Raw genomic sequence first — 21958 nt, forward strand, 5'->3', positions numbered from 1 at the left:
CTTTTCTGAATTTTCCTATATGCAAGTATTTTTTTTCCTTTTGAGACAGGGTCTCTGTCACCCAGGGTGGAGTGCACTGACAGTATCACGGGTCACTGCACCCTTGACCTCCTCAGCTCAAACGATCCTCCCACCTCAGCCTCCAGAGTAGCTGGGACTACAGTCACATGCAACCACATCCAGCCAATTTATTTATTGTTTTTTAGAAATAGGGTCTCACTATGTTGTTCAAGTTGGTCTCAAACTCCTGGGCTCAAGTGATCCTCCTGCCTCAGCCTCCCAAAGTGCTGGGATTACAGGTGTGAGCCACCACACCTGGCCTGCAAGTACATTTTTAATGTTGTCTATCTTCTGTTCTATTCCTGTAACTTTGCTATTAAAAGAGAATAGCTTTTGTATAATACATTCAACTTCATAGGCCTCCTGATTACAGTGCCTGCCATCTCCCTCCCACCAAATGCCATTCTTCTTCTGTGTTCCCCATCTCAGCAAATGACACCACCATCCATCTACCTTGCCAAAGCCTAAAATCCCAACTTCATCCTCAATTTTCCCTCTCCCCACATGTAATCAATCCCAAGTTTTTCCACTTGTAATTTTTAAGTATCTCTCAAAATCCACCCACTTCTTCCCATTCCCCATTCCCCTAAAACCCATGTCCAGGCCATAATCCTCTCTTGCTTGGCCACCTGCAATAGCTTTCTCACTAGTTTCCCTACCTCCAGTCTCTCCCCATCCAACAAATATTCTATACTGCTGTTACCTCCTACCCCCACTTAAAACACTTCTAAAGCTCTTCAGTGACCTTAGTCCAGACTCTCCTAGCATGGCTTCTGAAAGGCCTTCCACTCTTAGCCACTGCACAGCTCTCCAACTCTCATCTCTCACCACCATCCCCCAACTCCCCACACTCTCTTTTCAGTACCTGCCTCTATTGCTGCCAGTCTTTCCAATAAGCTGTTCCTTCTATTAGAATGTTTTCCACTCCCTTCACCTGTCTAACCCCTCATATCTTTCAGGACTTAACAGCACATCTCTCAGAGGCAGGTCTTCCCCAGTCTCCAGACCCGTAGGTCTCCTGTTGTGCACTCCCACAACTGCACTTATGCCATGTAGTTACACAGGACAACTTTGAACAAATCCTGAATGAAACAGTCCCAGAGGATTACACACCATTTTAACACCATTTTCTTTCTTTTGAGACGGGGTCTCGCTCTGTCACCCAGGCTGGAGTGCAATGGTGCCAATCTCAGCTCACTGCAACCTCCACCTCCTAAGCTCAAGTGATCCTCCCATGTCAGCCTCCCAAGTAGCTGGGACAACAGGCACACGCCACCATACCCAGCTAATTTTTTTTGTATTTTTGGTAGAGATGGGGTTTCACCATGTTGCCTGGGTTGGTCTCAAACTCCTGAGCTCAAGCTATCCGCCTACCTTGGCCTCCCAGAATGCTGGGATTACAGGCATGAACCAACATGCCCACCCAACACCATTTTTTAAAGTTCAAAGAACCAATTAAACAATGTATTAGTGATTTTTTTTTTTTGAGGTGGTCTCACTCTGTTGCCAAGGCTGTATTAGTGATTTTTATATGTATGCTAAAACTATCATAAAAGCAAAAGATGATGGATAAAATTCAAGATAATGATTACCTCTGGGGATGGGAAAAGGGATTATGGGTTTGACAATGTTCTAGTCCTGGATGATGGGTTCACGGGTGTTTGTGTTTTATAACTTACGTGATATATCTATATTTATCAAGTATTACACAAAACTGTTGTTTTTTTGTTGTTGTTTTGGGGACGGATTTTCACTCTTGTCGCCCAGGCTGGAGTGCAATGGCATGATCTCGGCTCACTGCAACCGCTGCCTCCCGGGTTCAAGTGATTCTCCTGCCTCAGCCTCCCAAGTAGCTGGGATTACAGGCATGCACCACCATGCCTGGCTAATTTTCTCAGTATTTTTAATAGAGACGGGATTTCACCATGTTGGCCAGGCTGGTCTTGAACTCCTGACCTCAGGTGATCCATCTACCTCGGCCTCCCAAAGTGTTGGGATTACAGGCGTGAGCCACTGCGCCTGGCCCAAAACTGTTTTCATTTAGTTGTTTTGTTTTGTTTTGTTTTGTTTTGTTTTGTTTGAGACCGAGTCTCACTCTTGCCCAGGCTGGAATACAGTGGCGTGATCTTGACTCACTGCAACCTCTGCCTCCCGGGTTCAAGTGATTCTCATGCCTCACTTGAGTAGCTGGGACTACAGGGGTAGGGGTATGACACCATGCCCAGTTAATTTTTGTATTTTTAGTAGAGACAGGGTTTCACCATGTTGGCCAGGCTGGTCTCAAACTCCTAACCTCAGTTGATCCACCCATCTCAGCCTTCCAAAGTGCTGTGATTACAGGCGTGAACCACCCGACCCGGCCACAAAACCGTTTTTAAATGTTTGCTGAATGCACAAATGACTAATCTCCATTATGTATTCCTACTTTTCCTTCAAAACATTCCTCATAAAGCTTAGTGGAAAAGCTTTGGAGATAGACAGATCTGCTCCACCCACTCTGAGCAAATTACTTAACCCTTCTGAGACTGTTTTCTCATCTTCAAACGTGAGAATTACATGAGGCAATGCACAGAACCTGCCATGGTGGTGATTAAGTTTGACTTTACTAGAGGAAATACATGACTCTGATACTCCTTAAAGTCATATACAGAGTCAGAGTCTGAGCTGACATGAGGATCCTAGTTCCTTTACCCTCCTTTCCTCAGGAATCTGAACCATCTGATATCTGGTGCCCATGTAGCTACTATAAACCAGGCACAAGTCAGGCACACCTCTCTAAGCAGGCCCCAGCAGCTGTGGGCAGGTCCAAAGCCCCTACAGATGTGTGTCTTCTGGCCACTCTAGAAAGCACTGAGGGAGTGTACAGGGACAGGAGTCTACCTAGGCTGAGTGACTGGGCACAGACATACACATGCAGGTTGCAGTTCTGGCTTACATGCTGACTGCTGTCCAGACAAGGTGGTTGATTGGTTAGCTGACTCAAAGGTTTCCGAAAAGGAGACAGGAAACACTCCTGGATCTGGGTCTCACTGCTGGATTTCCGTTTCCTAGGAGTCTAGGAAAGAGAATTGGGAAAGGTGAAGTCTAGAAGACCACAGAAATCACCATAATGGCAACTAACACTTGAAGTGCTTATTAAGTGCCAGGCACTGTGCTAAATTCTTCACACATGTCATAGTGTATCATCTTCATAGCAACTCTATTATGTAGAGTTATTATCCTTATTTAAGAGGTGAGAAAACTAGAGCTTAATGAGATTAAATAACCTGCCTAAACTGAGCGGGGCAATGGAAGAGGTAAATAAAATGGGCCTCTGAAGAGCAAGTCTACCAACAGCATGGAGTCCTGGTGGCCCAAAGCTTCACTCCAAAAGCTCCATGGAATGATGGAGCAACCAAACATTTCGCTGAGTTTCCAAGGGGCAAGAATACAGCTGCCTTCAACTCCCAGGCCACTGAGGCCAATCCCCACTCAGGCCACCCATGGCTGTGAGGACATTGGCACTAAAAGCATCTTCAGAAGCAACCAGCAACTGACAGCAGACCCAGATGCAGAGAATGCTGCCCCAAGTTCAAGTCTGAGACCCATGTACATGGCAAGGGGCAGCCAATGTGCCTCCTTCACAGGTAGAGGAGCCCCTTGCACACCACGGTACAACTATTGAACAAGCCCCATCAAGCCATTAGGCAAGAACACACTTGTACCAGCTTGCCAGGATATTTGAAGCCTCAGTGATCCTGTAAGACACACCTGAAACAAACACCAGCACCCCTACCCCACACCTTATTCACACACTGCTCCTGCCAAAAAGTGCCTTCTAGTCCTTGCGTAGCTGATCCCTTCCTTCAAAGTTCCAGTGGCCAAGCCCCCACCTCTTGAACTGCTCTTATTCTCTGAAGTCCATGCTGCACTGTCCTATTTATTTTGGTTTACATAGGTCCTGCCCACAGCCAGCCCCAACAAGCCTCCAAAACAGGAAGCAGAGCCCAGGGCCCAACCTAAAGTAGAATATACTGTACTTGAGTATGAGCAAGGACTGGAAGGACACAACCTGTCAGATCTAGGCCCAAGTGAGCCCAGGACTCCAAGGTAGGCCCAGAACACTCTACTGTTCTGTGACACTGGGCAGGAGACCAAGAGCAAAAGAGCCGGCTGCTAATTGCTGTTGTGTAGTCCTTTTTTCCAAGCAGAGTCAAAAGGTCCAATCCAACTGGCTCTTTTGCTTATCTTTTCCCACCAGGAAAACTGAGGCTATATTAGCTTCTAGTGACTACCCTGAGGATAAAGATTTTACTAATCTTGTTCAATGCCTGGCACATAGTAAGTACTCACTAAAAGTTTATTGAACATACAAAAGAGGCATCTGGAATTGGCTATGTAACCCTAGAAACCAAGTCCTGGCTTCTTTTCTGTCCAAACAGCTCTACCCACCTTCCCTGTCCCCTTGAGTGCTCACCACTAGGCCAGGTTGCCAGTCTTCATCATCACAGGACCTGCCTTCAGGTTTTCTCTTGGCCAGCTGGCTGGGAGCCAAGCTCCTCCTCTGTAAAGGGAGAACAGAAACAGTGCCTGCAAGGATCCTGCAGCCTAGGCCTACTAGACCCTGACCCAGGGCTATTCCCAGTCTCCCCTAGGCCCACACTTACCATCCTGGGCCTAGGAGTTTAAAACGTCAAGTACCCATGAGCCAAAGGTCAAAAGCAGGCAGCGGCTAAGAGTGTAGGACCAGGGTCTAATCCGTAGAGGGGGCTGCTACATTATTGAGAGGACCGGCTAATTAAAGAGGGGGCATGGATGGCGGGAATCCATCCAGGAACTGGTGTTTGGAACCAAACTGTGAGAGTGGCCGTCCCCAGTAAGCCGAGACGAGAGATTAGGCCAAAGAGGAAGAGACCAAGCAGAGATTAGTGTGGGATTGGGGAGGAGGCAGGTGGAGTCCCAGACTGGGTGGAGTGGAGTGGGGATGATGGTCCCAGTCCGGGTGAAAGGAGGAGGTAGTTGCGCGGCGGGGCGGGGTGGGATTGGGGGTGGGTAATCACTGGCCAGGAGAGAGAAGCTGGGGTGAAAGTCCGAGGCCCGGGTGGGGAGGGCGAGTCTGGGGAAAGGAGATTTCCCAGGGCTGGAGGTGGAAACCAGGATCAGACTCAGGGAGGTCGAGCAGGAAGCCACGCGGGCGTGTAAAAGACCCAGGTTAGGAGGGGAATACCAGGAGGGGCTGAAAAGAGCGACAGAGATAGACGCAGACCCCAGCACCTCTCTCTCAACCTTCCTGTTCCCAAAGCGCGCGTTAACAGCCGCCAAGACTCACCGACCCGCCAAGACCGGGTCAATCGAACCTCCCGCCGCGCTGCCGTCGTATCACCCATTGGCTGCGTTCGATGAGTTCGGCGCTCGCGACCCAAGGAAGAGGCGGGAATAGTGCTGCGCCCAATGAGGAGTCTAGGCTCTGGAGCTGGAGACGCTAAATTGACCTACTAGGAGGCGTGACTTAGATGGGAGGGCGGGGCCAACAGAGGTGGGCGGTTGGGCGAGAAGAGAGGGGCGGGGCGGGGCGGGGCGGGGGCGGGGGTGGCGGGGGGAGGGGCGGGGCCAACAGCGGGGAGCAGTTGGGCGAGAAGAGCGGGGCGGGGCGAGAAGAGCTGGACGGGGCGGGGAGGGGCGGGGCCAACAGTGGGGAGCGGTTGGGCTAGAGGAGCGGGGCAGGGCTAGAAGAGCTGGACTGGAGGCGACGGAGCGGGGAGGGGAGGGGCGGAATTACTACCTGCGAGCTGGAATTCGGCCCGTCTTGGGTGTTTGTCCCAGGTCGGTGCCTGTGGTCCCGCAGCTATGGAAGGGAAGATTTACGCCACATTGAGCAGCAGGGGAGTTACCACCTGTAGTGGACAGCTGGGGATTATGAAAGGCGGCATATTTCTGGGAGTTTGGATTGAATCTACAGTGGTACCAGGTCTAGAGCGGAGGGCTGGGGTTGGAGTCAGGCCTCGCCCACCCAGAAAGTGGGGAGAGGCATTCGGCCCAGACTGCCACATGGCGGGCTCGGGCAGTGGGAGCCCCCGGATGACGCGACTTTCTCGCTCAGGGGTGTCTTGAAAGAAGCTGCCTTCCTCTCCAAGGCCAAACCGCGTTGGAGGAAGCGTTGTGTTTGGAGTCAGAGATTTAATCATCCAATCTCTCAAAACGTCAGTTTCTTCATATCTGAAGTGGCATTATAATAGTACCTCCCCCCCATGGCTATTCTGACAAGTAAATTAATGTGCGTAAAGCACCCAACAGTGGCATGCACAACCTAGGTACTCACTAATAATGATAAGGGTATATTTATAGCATTTACCACCAGGCATTTCTGAGCTTCTAAGATATAACAGTTCATGTAATGCTCATGACTATGAGGTAGGTTTATTCTTGTCCCCATTTTGTAAGTGAGGAAACAGGCCTAGATAGGCTAGTAACTTGTACAAGGTCACACACCTGAGTATAGCTTAAGCCATCCTCACAGGGTTATCAAGAATTCTGAGGTCAGGCATGGTGGCTCACACCTGTAATTCCAGCACTTTGGGAGGCCGAGGCAGGAGGATTGCTTGAGCCCAGGACTTCCAGATCAGCCTGGGCAACACGGAGAAACCCCACATCTACAAAAAAATTAGCCAGGCATGGTGGTGCACAGCTGTAGTCCTAGCTATTGCAGACGCTGAGCTTGGAAGCATCGCTTGAGCCTGGAAGGTCAAGCTGCAGTGAGCCAAGATCGCGCCACTGCACTCCAACCTGGACGACAGAGCAAGACCCTATCTCAAAACAAAGAATTCTGGGCCGGGTGCGGTGGCTTACGCCTGTAATCCCAGCACTTTGGGAGGCCGAGACGGGCGGATCACAAGGTCAGGAGATCGAGACCATCCTGGCTAACACGTGAAACCCCGTCTCTACTAAAAATACAAAAAATTAGCCGGGAGCGGTGGCGGGCGCCTGTAGTCCCAGCTACTCGGGAGGCTGAGGCAGGAGAATGGCGTGAACCCGGGAGGCGGAGCTTGCAGTGAGCTGAGATCGTGCCACTGCACTCCAGCCTGGGCGATAGAGCGAGACTCCGTCCCAAAAAAAAAAAAAAAAAAGAATTCTGGAGAGAAATATCGTTTTAATTAAGTATTAATCGGTTGGGAGGCTGTGGCCAGCAGATCACTTTAGGTCAGGAGTTCGAGAACGGCCTGGCCAACATGGTGAAACCCCGTCTCTACTAAAAGCACAAAAATTAGACGGGCGTAGTGGCAGGCGCCTGTAATCCCAGCTACTCATGAGGCTGAGGCAGGAGAGTCGCTTGAACTCAGGAGGGGAGGTTGCAGTGAGCCGAGATCGCACCACTGCACTCCAGCCGGAACGACAGAGCGAGACTCCATTTCAAAAATAATAAATAAATATTTCTGGTTCTAGTTTCCAGTAATAGCAAATAAATGTAGTCAGATTAACCCTCCCACAAATAACAATTACAAACTCTAGGGAAAAAAATATTTTGAAAAACCAATTATTCCAGGGCACTGGACAGTGGCCAAATTTAAGCAGGCTCCAGAAGGAAGTCTACCTACCCTTAAAGAACAACTGCAACTGGTGAGATTAGAAAAGCTGTGGCCTCTTACTTAGGGCATTCCCCAATCTGCAAGGAACTCTTGGGTGACACAGAGTTACTACCTGTGTGGGAACTCTGGTGGGAAGACACAGCTTTACTACCTTGAGGTGTCAGGGAACAGAGTTTGAGGCAGGTCAGGGAACAGAGTTTGAGGCAGGCAGAGCAACCAAAAAGCTACAGGAGAAATCCTAAAAAGGAGAGTATTGCAGAGGGGGTGAGCCCCAACGTTTGGGTAAGACAAGTCCTCCCAATTCCTTGGTTGACTGCTTACGTATACATGTGTAGGGGTAACAAGAAACCCAGCAAAAAAAGAAAAAAAAAAAAAAAAGCAGCAGCTAGAAGGTAGAACTGGGTGAAGATTTTGGCTTCTGCCCTCTGCTGGAGATGATTGATTTGGAATTAAAAATCTAGCCAAATTAGCTGCCTGCCAGAACTAAAGCTGTTCTTCAGAGAAAAATTCTGCAAAGGGCATAAGAAAAAATTTTTGAGACAGAGTCTCACTGTGTTGTCCAGCCTGGAGTTCAGTGGCACTATCACAGCTCACTGCAGCCTTGACCTCCCAGGCTCAGTCTCCCACCTCAGCCTCTCAAGTAGCTGGAACCATAGGCATGTGCCACCATTCCCGACTAATTTTGTGAATTATTTGTAGAGTTGGGGGTCTCACTATGTTGCCCAGGATGGTTTCAAACTCCTGAGGTAATCTTTCTGCCTCAGCCTCCCGAAGTGCTGGGATTATAGGAATTAGCCACCATGCCCAACCTGGGATGAAAACATTCTATATATTGAGATGATGGGTTACATTGAGATGATGTGGCATTACAGTAGGTTTTTTTTTGTTTGTTTGTTTTTTCAAACAGGATCTTGCTCTGTCATCCAGGCTGGAGTGCAGTGGTGCCATCACAGCTCACTGTAGCCTTGACCTCCTGGGCTCAAGCAAGCCTCCCACCTCAGCTTCCCAAGTAGCTGGGACCACAAGCATGCACCACCATGCCCAGTTAATTTTTTGATTGTTTGTAGAGACAAGGTCTCAGTATGTTACCCAGGGTGGTCTCAAACTCCTGGGCTTAAGCAATCCTCCCACCTTAGCCTCCCAAAGTGCTGGGATTATAGGGGTCAGCCACTGTGCCCAGCCTTTAATTAAAAAAAAAAAAAGACAACAAAATACAATTTAAAATCAACAAAAACAGTAGATTCATCCCCACCAAACTTGAAATACTAAGGAAAATTCTTCACACTAAAGAAAATAACAGACTAGGCTTGGTGACTCATCCCTATGATTCCAGCACTTTGGGAGGCAGAGGTGGGCAGATCGCTTGAACCCAGGAGCAGCCTGGGTAACATGGTGAAACCCCGTCTCTACAAAAAATACAAAAAATAGCCAGGCATGGTGGGTGTGCCTGTAGTCCCACCTACTAGGGAGGCTGAGTTGGGAGGATTACTTGACCCCAGGAAGTGGAGGTTGCAGTGAGCCGAGATCATGCTCTTGTACTCCAACCTGGGTGACAGAGCAAGATCCTGTCTTAAAAAAAAAAAAAAAAAAATTAGCTGGGCGTGGTGGTGTGTGCCTGTAGTCCCAGCTATTCAGGAGGCTGAGGTAAGGAGGATCAATGAGCCCAGGAGGTTGAAGCTGCAGTGAGCTGTGATTGTACCACTGTACTCCAGCCTAGGTGACAGAGTGAGACCCTGTGCCAAAAAATAAAAATAGGCCGGGCGTGGTGGATCACACCCGTAATCCCAGCACTTTGAGAGGCCAAGGCGGGTGGATCACAAGGTCAGGAGTTCAAGACCAGCCTGGCCAACATAGTGAAACCCCGTCTCTACTAAAAATACAAAAATTAGCCGGGCATGGTGGCACGCGCCTGTAGTCCCAGCTACTTGGGAGGCTGAGGTGGTAGAATCACTTGAACCCAGGAGGTGGAGATTGCAGTGAGCAGAGACCGCCCCATTGCACTCCAGCATGGGTGACAGAGTGAGACTCCATCTAAAAAAATAAATAAATACATAAAAGTAAAAATAAATGACACCCAACAATCTACAGGGAGGAATGAGGATCACCAAAAATGGTAAATATGTGAATGTGGTAGACAGAATAACAGCATCTAAAAGACATTCATAGGCTGGGTGGCTCACACCTGTAATCCCAGCACTTTAGGAGGCCAGGCAGGAGAATTGCATGAGTCCAGGAATTCAAGACCACCCTGGGCAACATAGTGAGACCTCATCTCTACAAAAAATGAACAAAAGTTATCCAAGTGTGGTGGTGTGGGCTGTTCCTGTAGTCCCAGCTGCTTGGGAGGTACAGTAGGAGGATCTCTTGAGCCCCGGAGGTTGAGCCTGCAGTGAGCCAAGATCATACCACTGCACTCCAGCCTGGGCAACAGAGAGAGATCCTGTCTCAAAAAAAAAAAAAAAGTCATGCCTCAATCTCCAGAATCTGGAAGATGATAGGTTACATAGCAAAGAAGAATTAAGACTGCAGATGGAATTAGGTTGTTAATTGTCTGACTTTCATTTCATTTTATTTTATTTTTTTGAGATGGAATCTTACTCTGTTGCCCAGGCTGGAGTGCAGTGGTACAATCTCGGCTCACTGCAACCTCTGCCTCCCAGGTTCAAGCGATCCTCCTGCCTTAGCCCCCCTAGTAGCTGGACTTACAGGCACATGCCACCATGCCCAGCTAATTTTTGTATTTTTAGTAGAGACAGGGTTTAGCCATGTTGGCCAGGCTGGTCTCGAACTCCTGATCTCAGGTGATCCACCTGCCTTGGCTTCCTAAAGTGCTGGGATTACAGGCATGAGCCACCACACCCAGTCAATTGTCTGACTTTTTGATGGGGAGATTATCCTGGGTCATCTGGATGGGCCCACTGTAATCACAAGGGTCCTCATCAATGGAAGAGGGAGGCAGAGGAGTCAGTGTCACCTGGAAAATTAAAGGAAATGGATTATCCATTAGAGCCTCCAAAAAAGAACACAACCCTGCCAGCATCTTGATTTTACCCTAATGAGACGTATTTTAGACCTCTGACCTCCAAAACTCAAATACATTTGTGTTGTTTTCCACCACTAATTTGTGTCAATTTGTTACAGCAGATATAGGAAACTTCTGTTGGTTAATATAAAAGTCTGGCTCAAAAAAATAATTCTTTTTAAAAGACATATGACATGTTAAAACAAACACTATAACTATATTCTGGTGTTTATAACATATGTAGGTGTAGTACATCTGAGAGCAATAACTCAAAGGACTAGGCCAGAGTGAAACCGCCTTTGCAAAAATTATAACTGATGGAGTTATGACAGTGAGAGATATCAGACCTAACCAACTCCATCTTGCTTCTAACCTTTAATCTGTCCTTGTTCATTCCTGGGCATTGGCCAAACCAACTTTGGGAAGGAATTCAGTTCATGGTTTGACTCTGAAACAAAATTGATAATAGCCCTTTCTCAAATAGACCCCCTTCATGCCTGGGGATAAGTCTGCCTTTGAGGGGTAATATGGTTTGGCTATGTTCCCACCCAAATCTCATCTTGAATTCCCACATGTTATGGGAGGGACCCAGTGGGAGGTAACTGAAAAATGAGAGCAGCATCTTTCCCATGCTGATCTCATGATAGTGAATAAGGCTCATGGGATCTGATGGTTTTATCTGGGGGAATTTCCCTGCACAAGCTCTCTCTCTTTGCCTGCTGCCATCCATGTAAAACATGACTCACTGCTCCTTGCCTTCCACCATGATTGTGAGGCCTCCCCAGCCATGTGGAACTGTAAGTCCATTAAACCTCTTTCTTTTGTAAATTTCCCATTCGTGGGTATGTCTTTATAAGTAGTGTGAAAATGGAGTAATACACAGGACTAACAAATTAGCTACCAGATTAGAAATTATGGTTTAGGGATTGTGCAACTTCTGGTTCCAAGAGTCTGAACCTCCTCAAATTGTTCCTAGGGATAACATCACTATTGTAAAACCTAAGATCAGTGCCTGACATATTTTGCAGGCCCTGCACTGGATGGATCAGCTGACACCACCCAGACCAGTAATCTGGCTCACCCAGTTCTGCCATCCCACCCAGAAGCAAAACACAGCAAGAAAACCTCATTTTGACCCCCTATAATTCCATCTCCAACCTGACCAATCAGCACTCCCCACTTCCCAAGTCCCTACCTACCAAATTATCTTTAAAAACTCTGATCCTCGAATGCTTAGGGAGACTGATTTGAATAATAATAAAACTCCAACTCCAGTCTCTGGGTGTATTACTTTTTTTTTTTTTTTTTTTGAGACAGTCTTGCTCTGTCACCCAGGCTGAAGTACAGTGGTGCAACTCCACTCACTGCAACCTCTGCCTCCCTGGTTCAAGCGATTCTCCTGCCTTAGCCTCCCGAGTAGCTGGGATTACAGGTGTGTGCCACCATGCCTGGCTAATTTTTTTTTTTTTTTTTCGAGATGGAGTTTCGCTCTTGTTAACCAGGCTGCAGTGCAATGGTGCGATCTCAGCTCACTGCAACCTCCGCCTCCCCGATTCAAGCAATTCTCCTGCCTCAGCCCAGCCTCCTGAGTAGCTGGGGTTACAGGGATGCACCACCACACCCAGCTAATTTTTTTTTTTTTTTTTTTTGAGATGGAGTCTCGCCCTGTCACCCAGGCTAGAGTGCAATGGCATGATCTCAGCTCACTGCAACCTCCGCCTCCTGGGTTCAAACAATTCTCCTGCCTCAGCCTCCCAAGTAGCTGGGATTACAGGTGCCCACCACCATATCTAGCTGATTTTTGTATTTTTAGTAGAGACAGGGCTTCACCATGTTGGCCAGGCTAGTCTCGAACTCCTGACCTCGTGATCCACCCGCCTCAGCCTCCCAAAGTGCTGGGATTACAGGTGTGAGCCTCTGTGCCAGGCCTAATTTTGTATTTTTAGTAGAGATGGGGTATCACCATGTTGGTCAGGCTGGTCTTGAACTCCTGACCTCAGGTGATTCACCTGCCTTGGCCTCTCAAAGTGCTGGGATTACAGGCATGTCCCACTGTACCCAGCCCATAAAGTTTAAATTTTTAAGTATTTTTCATGTATTGGTCCTTTTATCATTTTAAAATGTCCCTCTTTTTCTCTGGTAATACTCCTTGTCTTGAAGTTTATTTTGCTGGATACTAATTTCCCACATTTCTTTGATTAGTGTTTACATGATATATTTCCCCAACCATCTACCTTCAATTTATTTGTATTTTTGTATTTAAAATTAATCTCTTGACCAGGCAGGGTGGCTTATCCCTGTAATCCCAACACTTTGCAAGGCCAAGGCAGGTGGATTGCTTTAGCCCAGGATTTCAAGACCAGTCTGGGCAACACGATGAAACCTCAACTCTATAAAAAAATACAAAAATCAGCCAGGTGATGGTGTGCACCTGTAGTCCCAGCTACTTGGGGGTCTGATGTAGGAGGATCACTTGAGCCCATGAGGTCGAAGTTGCAGTAATCCATCATTGCACCATCGCACTCCAGCCTGGGTGACAGAGTGAGACACTGCCTCAAAAAACTAAAACTAAAAATAAAATCCCTCTTGTAGACAGCACATGAATCTAGCTCTTTTTTCAGTCTGACAGTCTCTGTTTTTTAACTGTAGCGTTTAGTCCACTTACATTTAGTGTAATTATTGATATGTTTAAATTTAAGGCTTCCATTTGCTACTTGTTTTCTGTTTGTTTCATCTGTTGACAGAACAAGTAGACAAAAATTCAGCAAATACATAGAAGACTTGAACAATACTATCAAACATTTGATCAAAGTGATACTTACAGAATACCCAACAACCGAAGAATTGATGTTCTTTTCAAGAGGGTATGCAACATTCCCCAGATGGGCCACATTCTGGGCTATAAAACACGTCTCAGTAAATTTTTAAAAATCAACAACTTACAGAATATGTTCTCTGAATTACATGAGAAATCAGTAAGAATAGGCTTTCTAGAAAAGTCTCAAATATTTGGTAGTTAAACAATATACTTCTAGGCTGGGTGCAGTGGCTCATGTCTGTAATCCCAGCACTTTGGGAGGCCAAGGCAGGAGGATTTCTTGAGTCTGGGAGTTTGAGATCAGCCTGGGCAACATGGTGAGACCCTGTCTCTACAAATAATAAAAAATTAGCTAGGAGTGGTGGCACATGCCTGTAGTCCTAGCTACTCAGGAGGCTGAAGTGGGAGGATCACTTGAGCCCAGGAGGTTGAGGCTGCAGTGAGCTGTGCTCATGTCACTGCACTCCATTCTGGGCTACGGAGCAAGACCCTGACTCAAAAAAAAGAAAAAAAGACTTCTAATTAACCCACAAGACAAAGAAGAAATAACAAAGGAAATTATAAGAATTTTATTTTGTTTTTTTAAAAATTTGAGGCTGGGTGTGATGGCTCATGCCTGTAATCCCAGCACTTTGGGAGGCCAAGGCAGGTGGATCACCTGAGGTCAGGAATTCGAGACCAGCCTGGCCAACATGATGAAACCCCGTCTCTACTAAATACAAAAAAATCAGCTGGGCATGGCGGCACATGCCTGTAATCCCAGCTACTCGGGAGGCTGAAGCAGGATAATCACTGGAACCTGGGAGGTTGAGGTTGTAGTGAGCCGAGATTGCACCACTGCACTCCAGCCTGGGCAACAAGAGCAAAACTCCGTCTCAAAAAAAAAAAAAAAAATTGAGACAGGGTCTTGCTCTGTTGCCCAGGGTGGAGTACAGTGGCTTGATCATGGCTTACTGCAGCCTCCAACTCCTGGACTCAAGTGATCCTCCCACCTCAGCCTCCTGAATAGTTGGGACCACAGGTGTGCACCACCATGTTTTGTTATTAATAATTTTTTTTTTTTTTGAGATGGAGTCTTGCTCTGTCTCCCAGGCTGGAGTGCAGTGGTGCGATCTCGGCTCACTGCAAGCTCCGCCTCCCAGGTTCATGCCATTCTCCTGCCTCAGCCTCCTGAGTAGCTGGGACTACAGGTGTCCGCCACCACGCCCAGCTAATTTTTTTTGTATTTTTAGTGGAGACAGGGTTTCACTGTGTTAGCGAGGAAGGTCTTGATCTCCTGACCTTGTGATCTGCCCGCCTTGGCCTCCCAAAGTGCTGGGATTATAGGCAAGAGCCACCGCTCCTGCCCAATAATTTTTTAAATTTAATTTTACTTTTTAGTAGAGCCAAGGCCTTGCTTTGTTGCCCAGGCTGGTCTCGAACTCGTGGCCGTCTGCCTCAGCCTCCCAAAGTGCTGGTATTACAGGCATGAGACACCACTCCTGGCCATAAGACATTTTTATCTGAGCAATAATAAAATACAATAGTAAAAATGTATACAGTGTAGATAAAGAGTGCTTAGAGATAAATTTATAGCTTATAAGAGAATAGAGGCTTAAAATCAATTATCTAATGATCTAAGTTTCTACCTTAAGAAGCTGGAGGGCCAGGCATAGTGGCTCACTCCTGTAATCCCGGCACTTTGGGAGGCTGAGGCAGGTGGATCACTTGAATCCAGGAGTTCAAGACCAGCCTGGACAAGATAGCAAAACCCTGTCTCTACAAAAAAAAAAAAATTAGTCGGGCACGGTGACATGCGCATGTAGTCCCAGCTACTCAGGAGGCTGAGGTGGGAGGATCGCATCAGCCCAGGAGGCGGAGGTTGCAGTGAGCCAAGATCACACCGCTGCCTGGGTGACAGAGTGAGACCCTCTCTCAAAAAATAAAATAAAATAAGCTGGGCATGGTGCCTTACACCTGTAATCCCAGCACTTTGGGAGGCTGAGGTGGGTGGATCATTTGAGGTCAAGAGTTCAAGACCAGGTTGGCCAACATGGTGAGACCCCATCTCTACTAAAAATACAAAAATTAGCTGGGTGTGGTGGGGCACGCCTGTAGTCCCAGCTACTCAGGGAGGCTGAGGCAGGAGAATCACTTGAACCCAGGAGGCAGAGGTTGCAGTGAGCTGAGATCACACCACTGCACTGTAGCCTGGGCGACAGAGTGAGACTCTGTCCCAAAAGTAAATAAATAAATAAATAAATGTGAAAAAATAAAAATAAAATAAAAAACAGAAGCTGGAGGAAGCTGAGCGAATTAAATATAAAGTAGAAGGAAGGAGGCTGGGCATGGTGGCTCACGTCTGTAATCCCAGCACTTTGGGAGGCTGAGGCAGAAGGATCACTTGAGGCCAGGAGTTTGAGACCAGCCTGGGCAACATAGCAAGACCCTGTCCATACAAAATAAAAAATTAGCTGGAAGTGGTGGTGCATACCTATAATCTGAGCTACTAAGGAGGCTAAGGTGAGAGGATCCCTTGAGCCCAAGAAGTGGAGGCTGCAGTCAGCTGTGATTACACCACTAAACTCCAGCCTGGGTGACAGAGTAAGACCATTCCTCAAAACAAAACAAAACAAAAACAAAAACAAAAACAACAAAAAAACCAAAGTAGAAGGAAGGAAATAATAAAGATCAAGTAAAATCCAATGAAACGGAAAAGAGAGAAACACTAAGAAAATTAACAAAGCCAATAGATGGTCTTTTAAAAAGATAAAGAAAATAGATACACTTCCAGCAAGATAATCAAGAATAAAATGAAGAAGCACAAAGTATATATCAGGAATGAGAGGATGCCACTATAGATCCTATAGACATCAAAGGACAAAGGGAGGAGAACTGGAAAGATGATGGCTATGGTAGCAGCTTTTCAATCTCTTTGAATTCCCAAATAAAAACTGAGAGACAGCAAATGTATAGTTAAGAAAAAAAACAATAGGCCAGGTGCAGTAGCTCATGCCTGTAATCCCAGCACTTTGGGAGGCTGAAGTGGGCGGATCACCTGAGGTCAGGAGTTTAAGACCAGCCTGGTCAACAGAATGAAAACCCCATCCCTACTAAAAATAAAAAAAATTAGCCAGGTTTGGTGGTGCATCCCTGTAATCTCAGCTACTCAGGAGGCTGAGACATGAGAATTGCTTGAACCCAGGAGGCAGAAGTTGCAGTGAGCCGAGATCACACCATTGCACTCCAGCCTGGGAAACAGAGTGAGACTCTGTCTCCAAAATAAAATAAAATAAAATAATTAATTAATTAATTTTAAAAATAAAATGAGGCTGGACGTGGTGGCTCACGCCTGTCATCCCAGCACTTTGGGAGGCCAAGGTGGGCTGATCACGAGGTCAGGAGATCGAGATCATCCTGGCTAACACAGTGAAACCCCGTCTCTACTAAAAATACTAAAAATTAGCCAGGCGTGGTGGCGGGCGACTGTAGTCCCAGCTAGTCGGTAGGCGGAGGCAGGAGAATGGTGTGAACCCGGGAGGCGGAGGTTGCAGTGAGCCAAGATCGGGCCACTGCACTCCAGCCTGGGTGACAGAGAAAGACTCCATCACAAAAAAATAATAATAATAAAATAAATAAAAAATAAAATAAAATGAAATAGCAAGTGAGTGAAAGGAGCCCACAGTGAGAAGGACTAAAGGGCAGGAGCAGGTCTGGTTCCCTATAAACTGTCAAAACTGACCCATGAGGGCTTCCTTCTATTACCATGCCCCACACTGAGGATAAATTCCTGGGAGAGAGGATGTGCACAGTGGCTCATGCCTGTAATCCCAGCTCTTTGGGAGGCCAAGGCAGAAGGATCACTTGAGCCCTGGAGTGTGAGACTAGCCCAGGCAACATAGCAAGACCCCGTCTCTACAAAAATTAAAAAAACGAACTGAGTGTGGTGGCACACGCCTGTGGTCCCGGCTACTCAGGAGGCTGAGGTGAGAGGATCACTTGAACCCAGGAGGTCGAGGCTGCAGTGAGCAGAGATAGTGCTACTTGCACTTCAGCCTGGGTGACAGAATGAGACACTGTATCAAAAAATAAAAGAAAGAAAGAAAGCAATAGCTTTGAGTGGAATCAATATGTAGTAGGATGAGGACAACAGAGGAAAAATGAGGAGCTAAAGACCAACATGGAAGAGGGGAACAGAGCCAGGAAATTGCAGAAAGCTGCCACAGGAAACAACAGACAAGGGAGCTCTACAATGTTATAAAAACTCTCCTGAACCCCACCTCATTCTTTCAGTTCAGATAATTTCACATAAAATGAGCAACAGAAAAGTAACAAAGTCAAGGCTGGGCACAGTGGCTCAGGCCTGTAATCCCAGCACTTTGGGAGGCTTAGGTGAGCGGATCACTTGAGGTCAGGAGTTCAAGACCAGCCTGGCCAACATGGTGAAATTCCGTCTCTACTAAAAATACAAAAATTAGCCAGGCATGGTGGCTACTTGGCTCCCAGCTACTCGGGAGGCTGAGGCAGGAGAATCGCTTAAACCCGGGAGGCAGAGGTTGCAGTGAGCTGAGATCTTGCCACTGCACTCCAGCCTGGGCAACAGAGTGAGACTGTCTACAAAAAGGCTGGGCGTGGTGGCTCACCCTGTAATCTCAGCACTTTGGGAGGCCGAGTCGGGTGGATCACGAGGTCAAGAGATCAAGACCATCCTGGCCAGCGTGGTGAAACCCTGTCTCTACTAAAAATACAAAAATTAGCTGGGCGTGGTGACACACACCTGTGGTCCAGCTACTCAAGAGGCTGAGGTGGGAAGATCACTTGAACCCAGGAGGTCGAGACTGCAGTGAGCTGTGATCATGCCACTGTACTCCAGCCTGTCTTAAAAAATAAAATAACCAGAAGAATAACATTACTACAGACAATGAAAGTACACCAAAAAGATGTGCAACAAAACATATCAAAATACAAACAAGCTAAAGGACACCAAAAAAATGATATAATATATTCATGAAAGAACATAAATCAGAACTAGAAAAACTCAGAAATGAGATGACAGAACTAATTCTGAAAGGAATCAGGAAAGAACTGGAAATACAAGAAAAAAAGCATTGTAGAAATGAAGACTAGGGCTGGGTGCGGTGGCTCATGCCTGTAATCCCAGCACTTTGGGAGGCCGAGGCAGGAAGATCACTTTGAGCTCAGGAGTTCAAGACCAGCCTGGCTAACATGGCAAAACCTCATCTCTACAAAAGAAAAAAAAAATTAGCTGGGTGTGGTGGCTCGTGCCTGTGGTCCCAGCTACTCAGGAGGCTGAGGTAGGAGGATCGCCTGAGCCCTGGAGGTGGAGGCTGCAGTGAGCTGGGATCATACCACTGCACTCAAGCCTGGGTGACAGAGCAAGGCCCTGTCTCAAAATAAATAAGATAAAATAAAATAAAGTTATAGAATTAAGAACACCATTTTGCAATCTCCAATGAATTAATAAATACAGGCAACACTTGAAAAAAATCCCAAGCATAGAGACAACTAGATTTATATGCCTTCTTTTTTTTTTTTTTTTTTTTTTTTTTGAGATGGAATCTCACTCTGTCACCCAGGCTGAAGTGCAATGGTGTGATCTTGGCTCACTGCAACCTCCACCTCCTAGGTTCAGTGATTCTCATGCCTCAGCCTCCCCAGTAGCTAGGATTACAGGAACCTGCTGCCACACCTGGCTAATTTTTGTATTTTTATTTGAGACGGGGTTTTGCCATGTTTGGCAGCCTGGTCTCGAACTCCTGACTTCAGGTGATCCACCTGCCTCGGCCTCCCAAAATGCTGGGATTACAGGTATGAGCCACTGTGCCCCACTGATTCATATGCCTTCCAATGTCTTGCCAAAGTGATCAAATCAGAGTTTAATCCAGCCTCTGGATCCAACTACTAATTTGCAGGACATAGCAAGGACACAGAACATTTAGAACTGCATCATGAGTATGTAATCAGCAAAATCCAGACTGCAGTAAATTCTGTAAGTCAGATAGCCCAGAATCTTCAACAAACAAATTGTAAGAAATTAAGAGGCTGGGCACAGTGGCTCACGCCTGTAATCCAAGCACATTGGGAGGTCAAGGCTGGCAGATTGCCTGAGGTCAGGAGTTTCAGACTAGCCTGGCCAACATGGCAAAACCCGGTCTCTACTAAAACTACAAAAAAAAAAAAATTAGGCAGGCATGGTGGCATGCACCTGTAATCTAGCTACTCAGGAGGCTGAGGCAGGAGAATCGCTCGAACGTGGGAGGCAGAGGTTGCGGTGAGCCAAGATCACACCACTGCACTCCAGCCTGGGTGACAGAGTGAGGCTCTGTCTCAAAAAAAAAAAAAAAAAAAAAAAAATCCCACAAAAATTAGCCAGGCATGGTGGCACGCACCTGTAGTCCCAGCTACTCGGGTGGCTGAGGTGGGAGGATGGCTTGAGCCTGGAAGGCAGAGACTGCAGAGAGTCAAGATCATGCCACTGCTCTCCAGCCTGGACGTCAGAGTAAGACTCTGTTTCCAAATAAATAAATAAATAACAAAAAGAAAATTGTAAGAAATTAAGAAAAGGATGAAAGTGGAACCTTAAAAGTTAAGAGATTTGGCCGGGTGCGGTGGCTCCCACCTGTAATCGCAGCACTTTGGGAGGCCGAGGTGGGTGGATCACCTGAGGTCAGGAGTTGGAAACCAGCCTGGCCAACATGGCGAAACCCCGTCTCTACTAAAAATACAAAAATTAGCCAGGCGTGGTGGTGGGCACCTGTGATCCCAGCTACTCAGGAGGCTGAGGCAGGAGAATCGCTTGAACCCAGGAGGCAGAGGTTGCAGTGAGCCGAGATCACGCCATTGCACTCAGCCTGGGCAACAGAGACTCCGTCTAAAAAAAAAAAAATTAAGATACTTGGCTGGGTGCGGTCGGTGACTCATGCCTGTAATCCCAGCATGTTGGGAGGCCAAGGTGGGCAGATCACTTGAGGTCAGGAGTTCGAGACCAGCATGGCCAACATGGTAAGACCCCCGTCTCTACTAAAAATAAAAAATTAGTTGGGTGTGGTGGTGTGCCCCTGTAATCCCAGCTATTCCAGAGGGTAAGGCAGGAGAATCACCTCAGAATCAAGAGATGGAGGTTGCAGTGAGCTGAGATCTCACCACCACACTCCAGCCTGGGCGACAGAGCAAGATCCTGTCTCAAAAAAAAAAAAAAAGAATAACAAGGAAATGTTACGATTTTTTTTTTTTATATACAGGGTCTCACTCTGTCACCCAGGCTGGAGTGTGGTGGCACGATCTCAGCTCACTGCAACCTCCGCTTCCCAGGCTCAAGTAATTCTCCTGCCTCAGCCTCCTCAGTAGCTGGGATTACTGGCACCTGCCACCACGCCTGGCTAATTTTTCTTTTTTTTTGAGACAAAGTCTGGCTCTATCGCCAGGCTGGAGTGCAGTGGCGAGATCCCGGCTCACTGCAACCTCTGCCTCCTGGGTTCAGGAGATTCTCCTGCCTCAGTCTCCCGAGTAGCTGGGACTACAGGCGCACGCCACCATGCCCAGCTAATTTTCGCATTTTTAGTAGAGACGGGGTTTCACCCTGTTGGCCAGGATGGTCTCGATCTCTTGACCTCATGATCTGCCTGCCTCGGCCTCCCAAAGTGCTGGGATTACAGGCATGAGCAACCACGCCCAACTTAATTTTTTTATTTTTTGTAAGAATGAGGTCTCACTGTGTTGCCCACACTGGTCTTGAACTCCTGAGCTCAAACGATCCTCCTGCCTCGGCCTCCCAAAGTGTTAGGATTACAGGCATGAGCCACAATGCCTGGCCAGAAATGTTGTGAATAATATTATGCCAAAAACATCGACAATTTAGATAAAATGGACAAATTTTTTGAAAAAAAAAAACCTACCAAAACTAAATCAAAATGAAAGTAAAAGTCTAAATAGCCTTATATCTACTAAAGGAAACTGTTATCAAAAACATCCCCCATACCAGTCTAGGCCACGTGGCAAAACTCTGGCTCTACAAAAAAAATACAAATTAGCCAGGCATGGTGTCACGCCTGTAGTACCAGCTACTCAGGAGCCTGAGGTCGGGGGATCACCTGAGCCTGGGGAGGTCAAGGCTGCAGTGAGCCATGATCGTGTCACTGCGCTCCAGTCTGGGCATCACTGTAAGACCCCGCCTCAAAAAACCAAAAAACGTCCCCGTAAAGAAACTCTAGGCCCAGATGATTTCACTAAGTAAATTATGTCAAGTACTAAATACTACTACCAACCTTACACAAAGATAAAGCAAAGGAGGAGGAAACAGTACTTCACTCTTTTTAGGAGGCCAGCATAACCCTGGTACCAAATTTTTTTTTTTTTTTTTGAGACAGAGTTTCACTCCTTTTGCCCAGGCTGGAGTGCAATGGCACGATCTCGGCTCACTGCAACCTCTGCCTCCCGGGTTCAAGCGATTCTCGTGCCTCAGCCTCCCAAGTAGCTGGAATTACAGGCGCCTACCAC

At 47.1% G+C, this 21958-nt stretch overlaps 1 protein-coding gene across 3 annotated transcripts in view; it reads right to left on the reverse strand.

Annotated features, from left to right (window-relative positions):
* The window catches only part of RAD54L (RAD54 like), a 46143-nt gene extending 25516 nt beyond the window's left edge, over positions 1 to 20627 (reverse strand). The window contains exons 1-5 of one of the 3 annotated variants that reach the window (XM_055093436.2): positions 6529 to 20627; positions 5822 to 5884; positions 4707 to 5534; positions 4517 to 4603; positions 2996 to 3115 (exon numbers count right to left, since the gene is read on the reverse strand). In XM_055093436.2, the coding sequence (XP_054949411.1) occupies positions 2996 to 3115; positions 4517 to 4603; positions 4707 to 4709 (210 nt within the window). In that variant the 5' untranslated portion in view covers positions 4710 to 5534; positions 5822 to 5884; positions 6529 to 20627. Of the gene's footprint in view, positions 1 to 2995; positions 3116 to 4516; positions 4604 to 4706; positions 5566 to 5821; positions 5885 to 6528 lie in introns of those variants that run through there. The other 2 variants (XM_003812748.6, XM_034964164.3) reach the window with 2 other exon arrangements.
* Positions 20628 to 21958: the final 1331 nt, after the last annotated feature.

Source organism: Pan paniscus, chromosome 1 (genome assembly GCF_029289425.2).
Source record: "Pan paniscus chromosome 1, NHGRI_mPanPan1-v2.0_pri, whole genome shotgun sequence".
In the NCBI taxonomy this organism is placed as follows: Eukaryota; Metazoa; Chordata; class Mammalia; order Primates; family Hominidae; genus Pan; species Pan paniscus.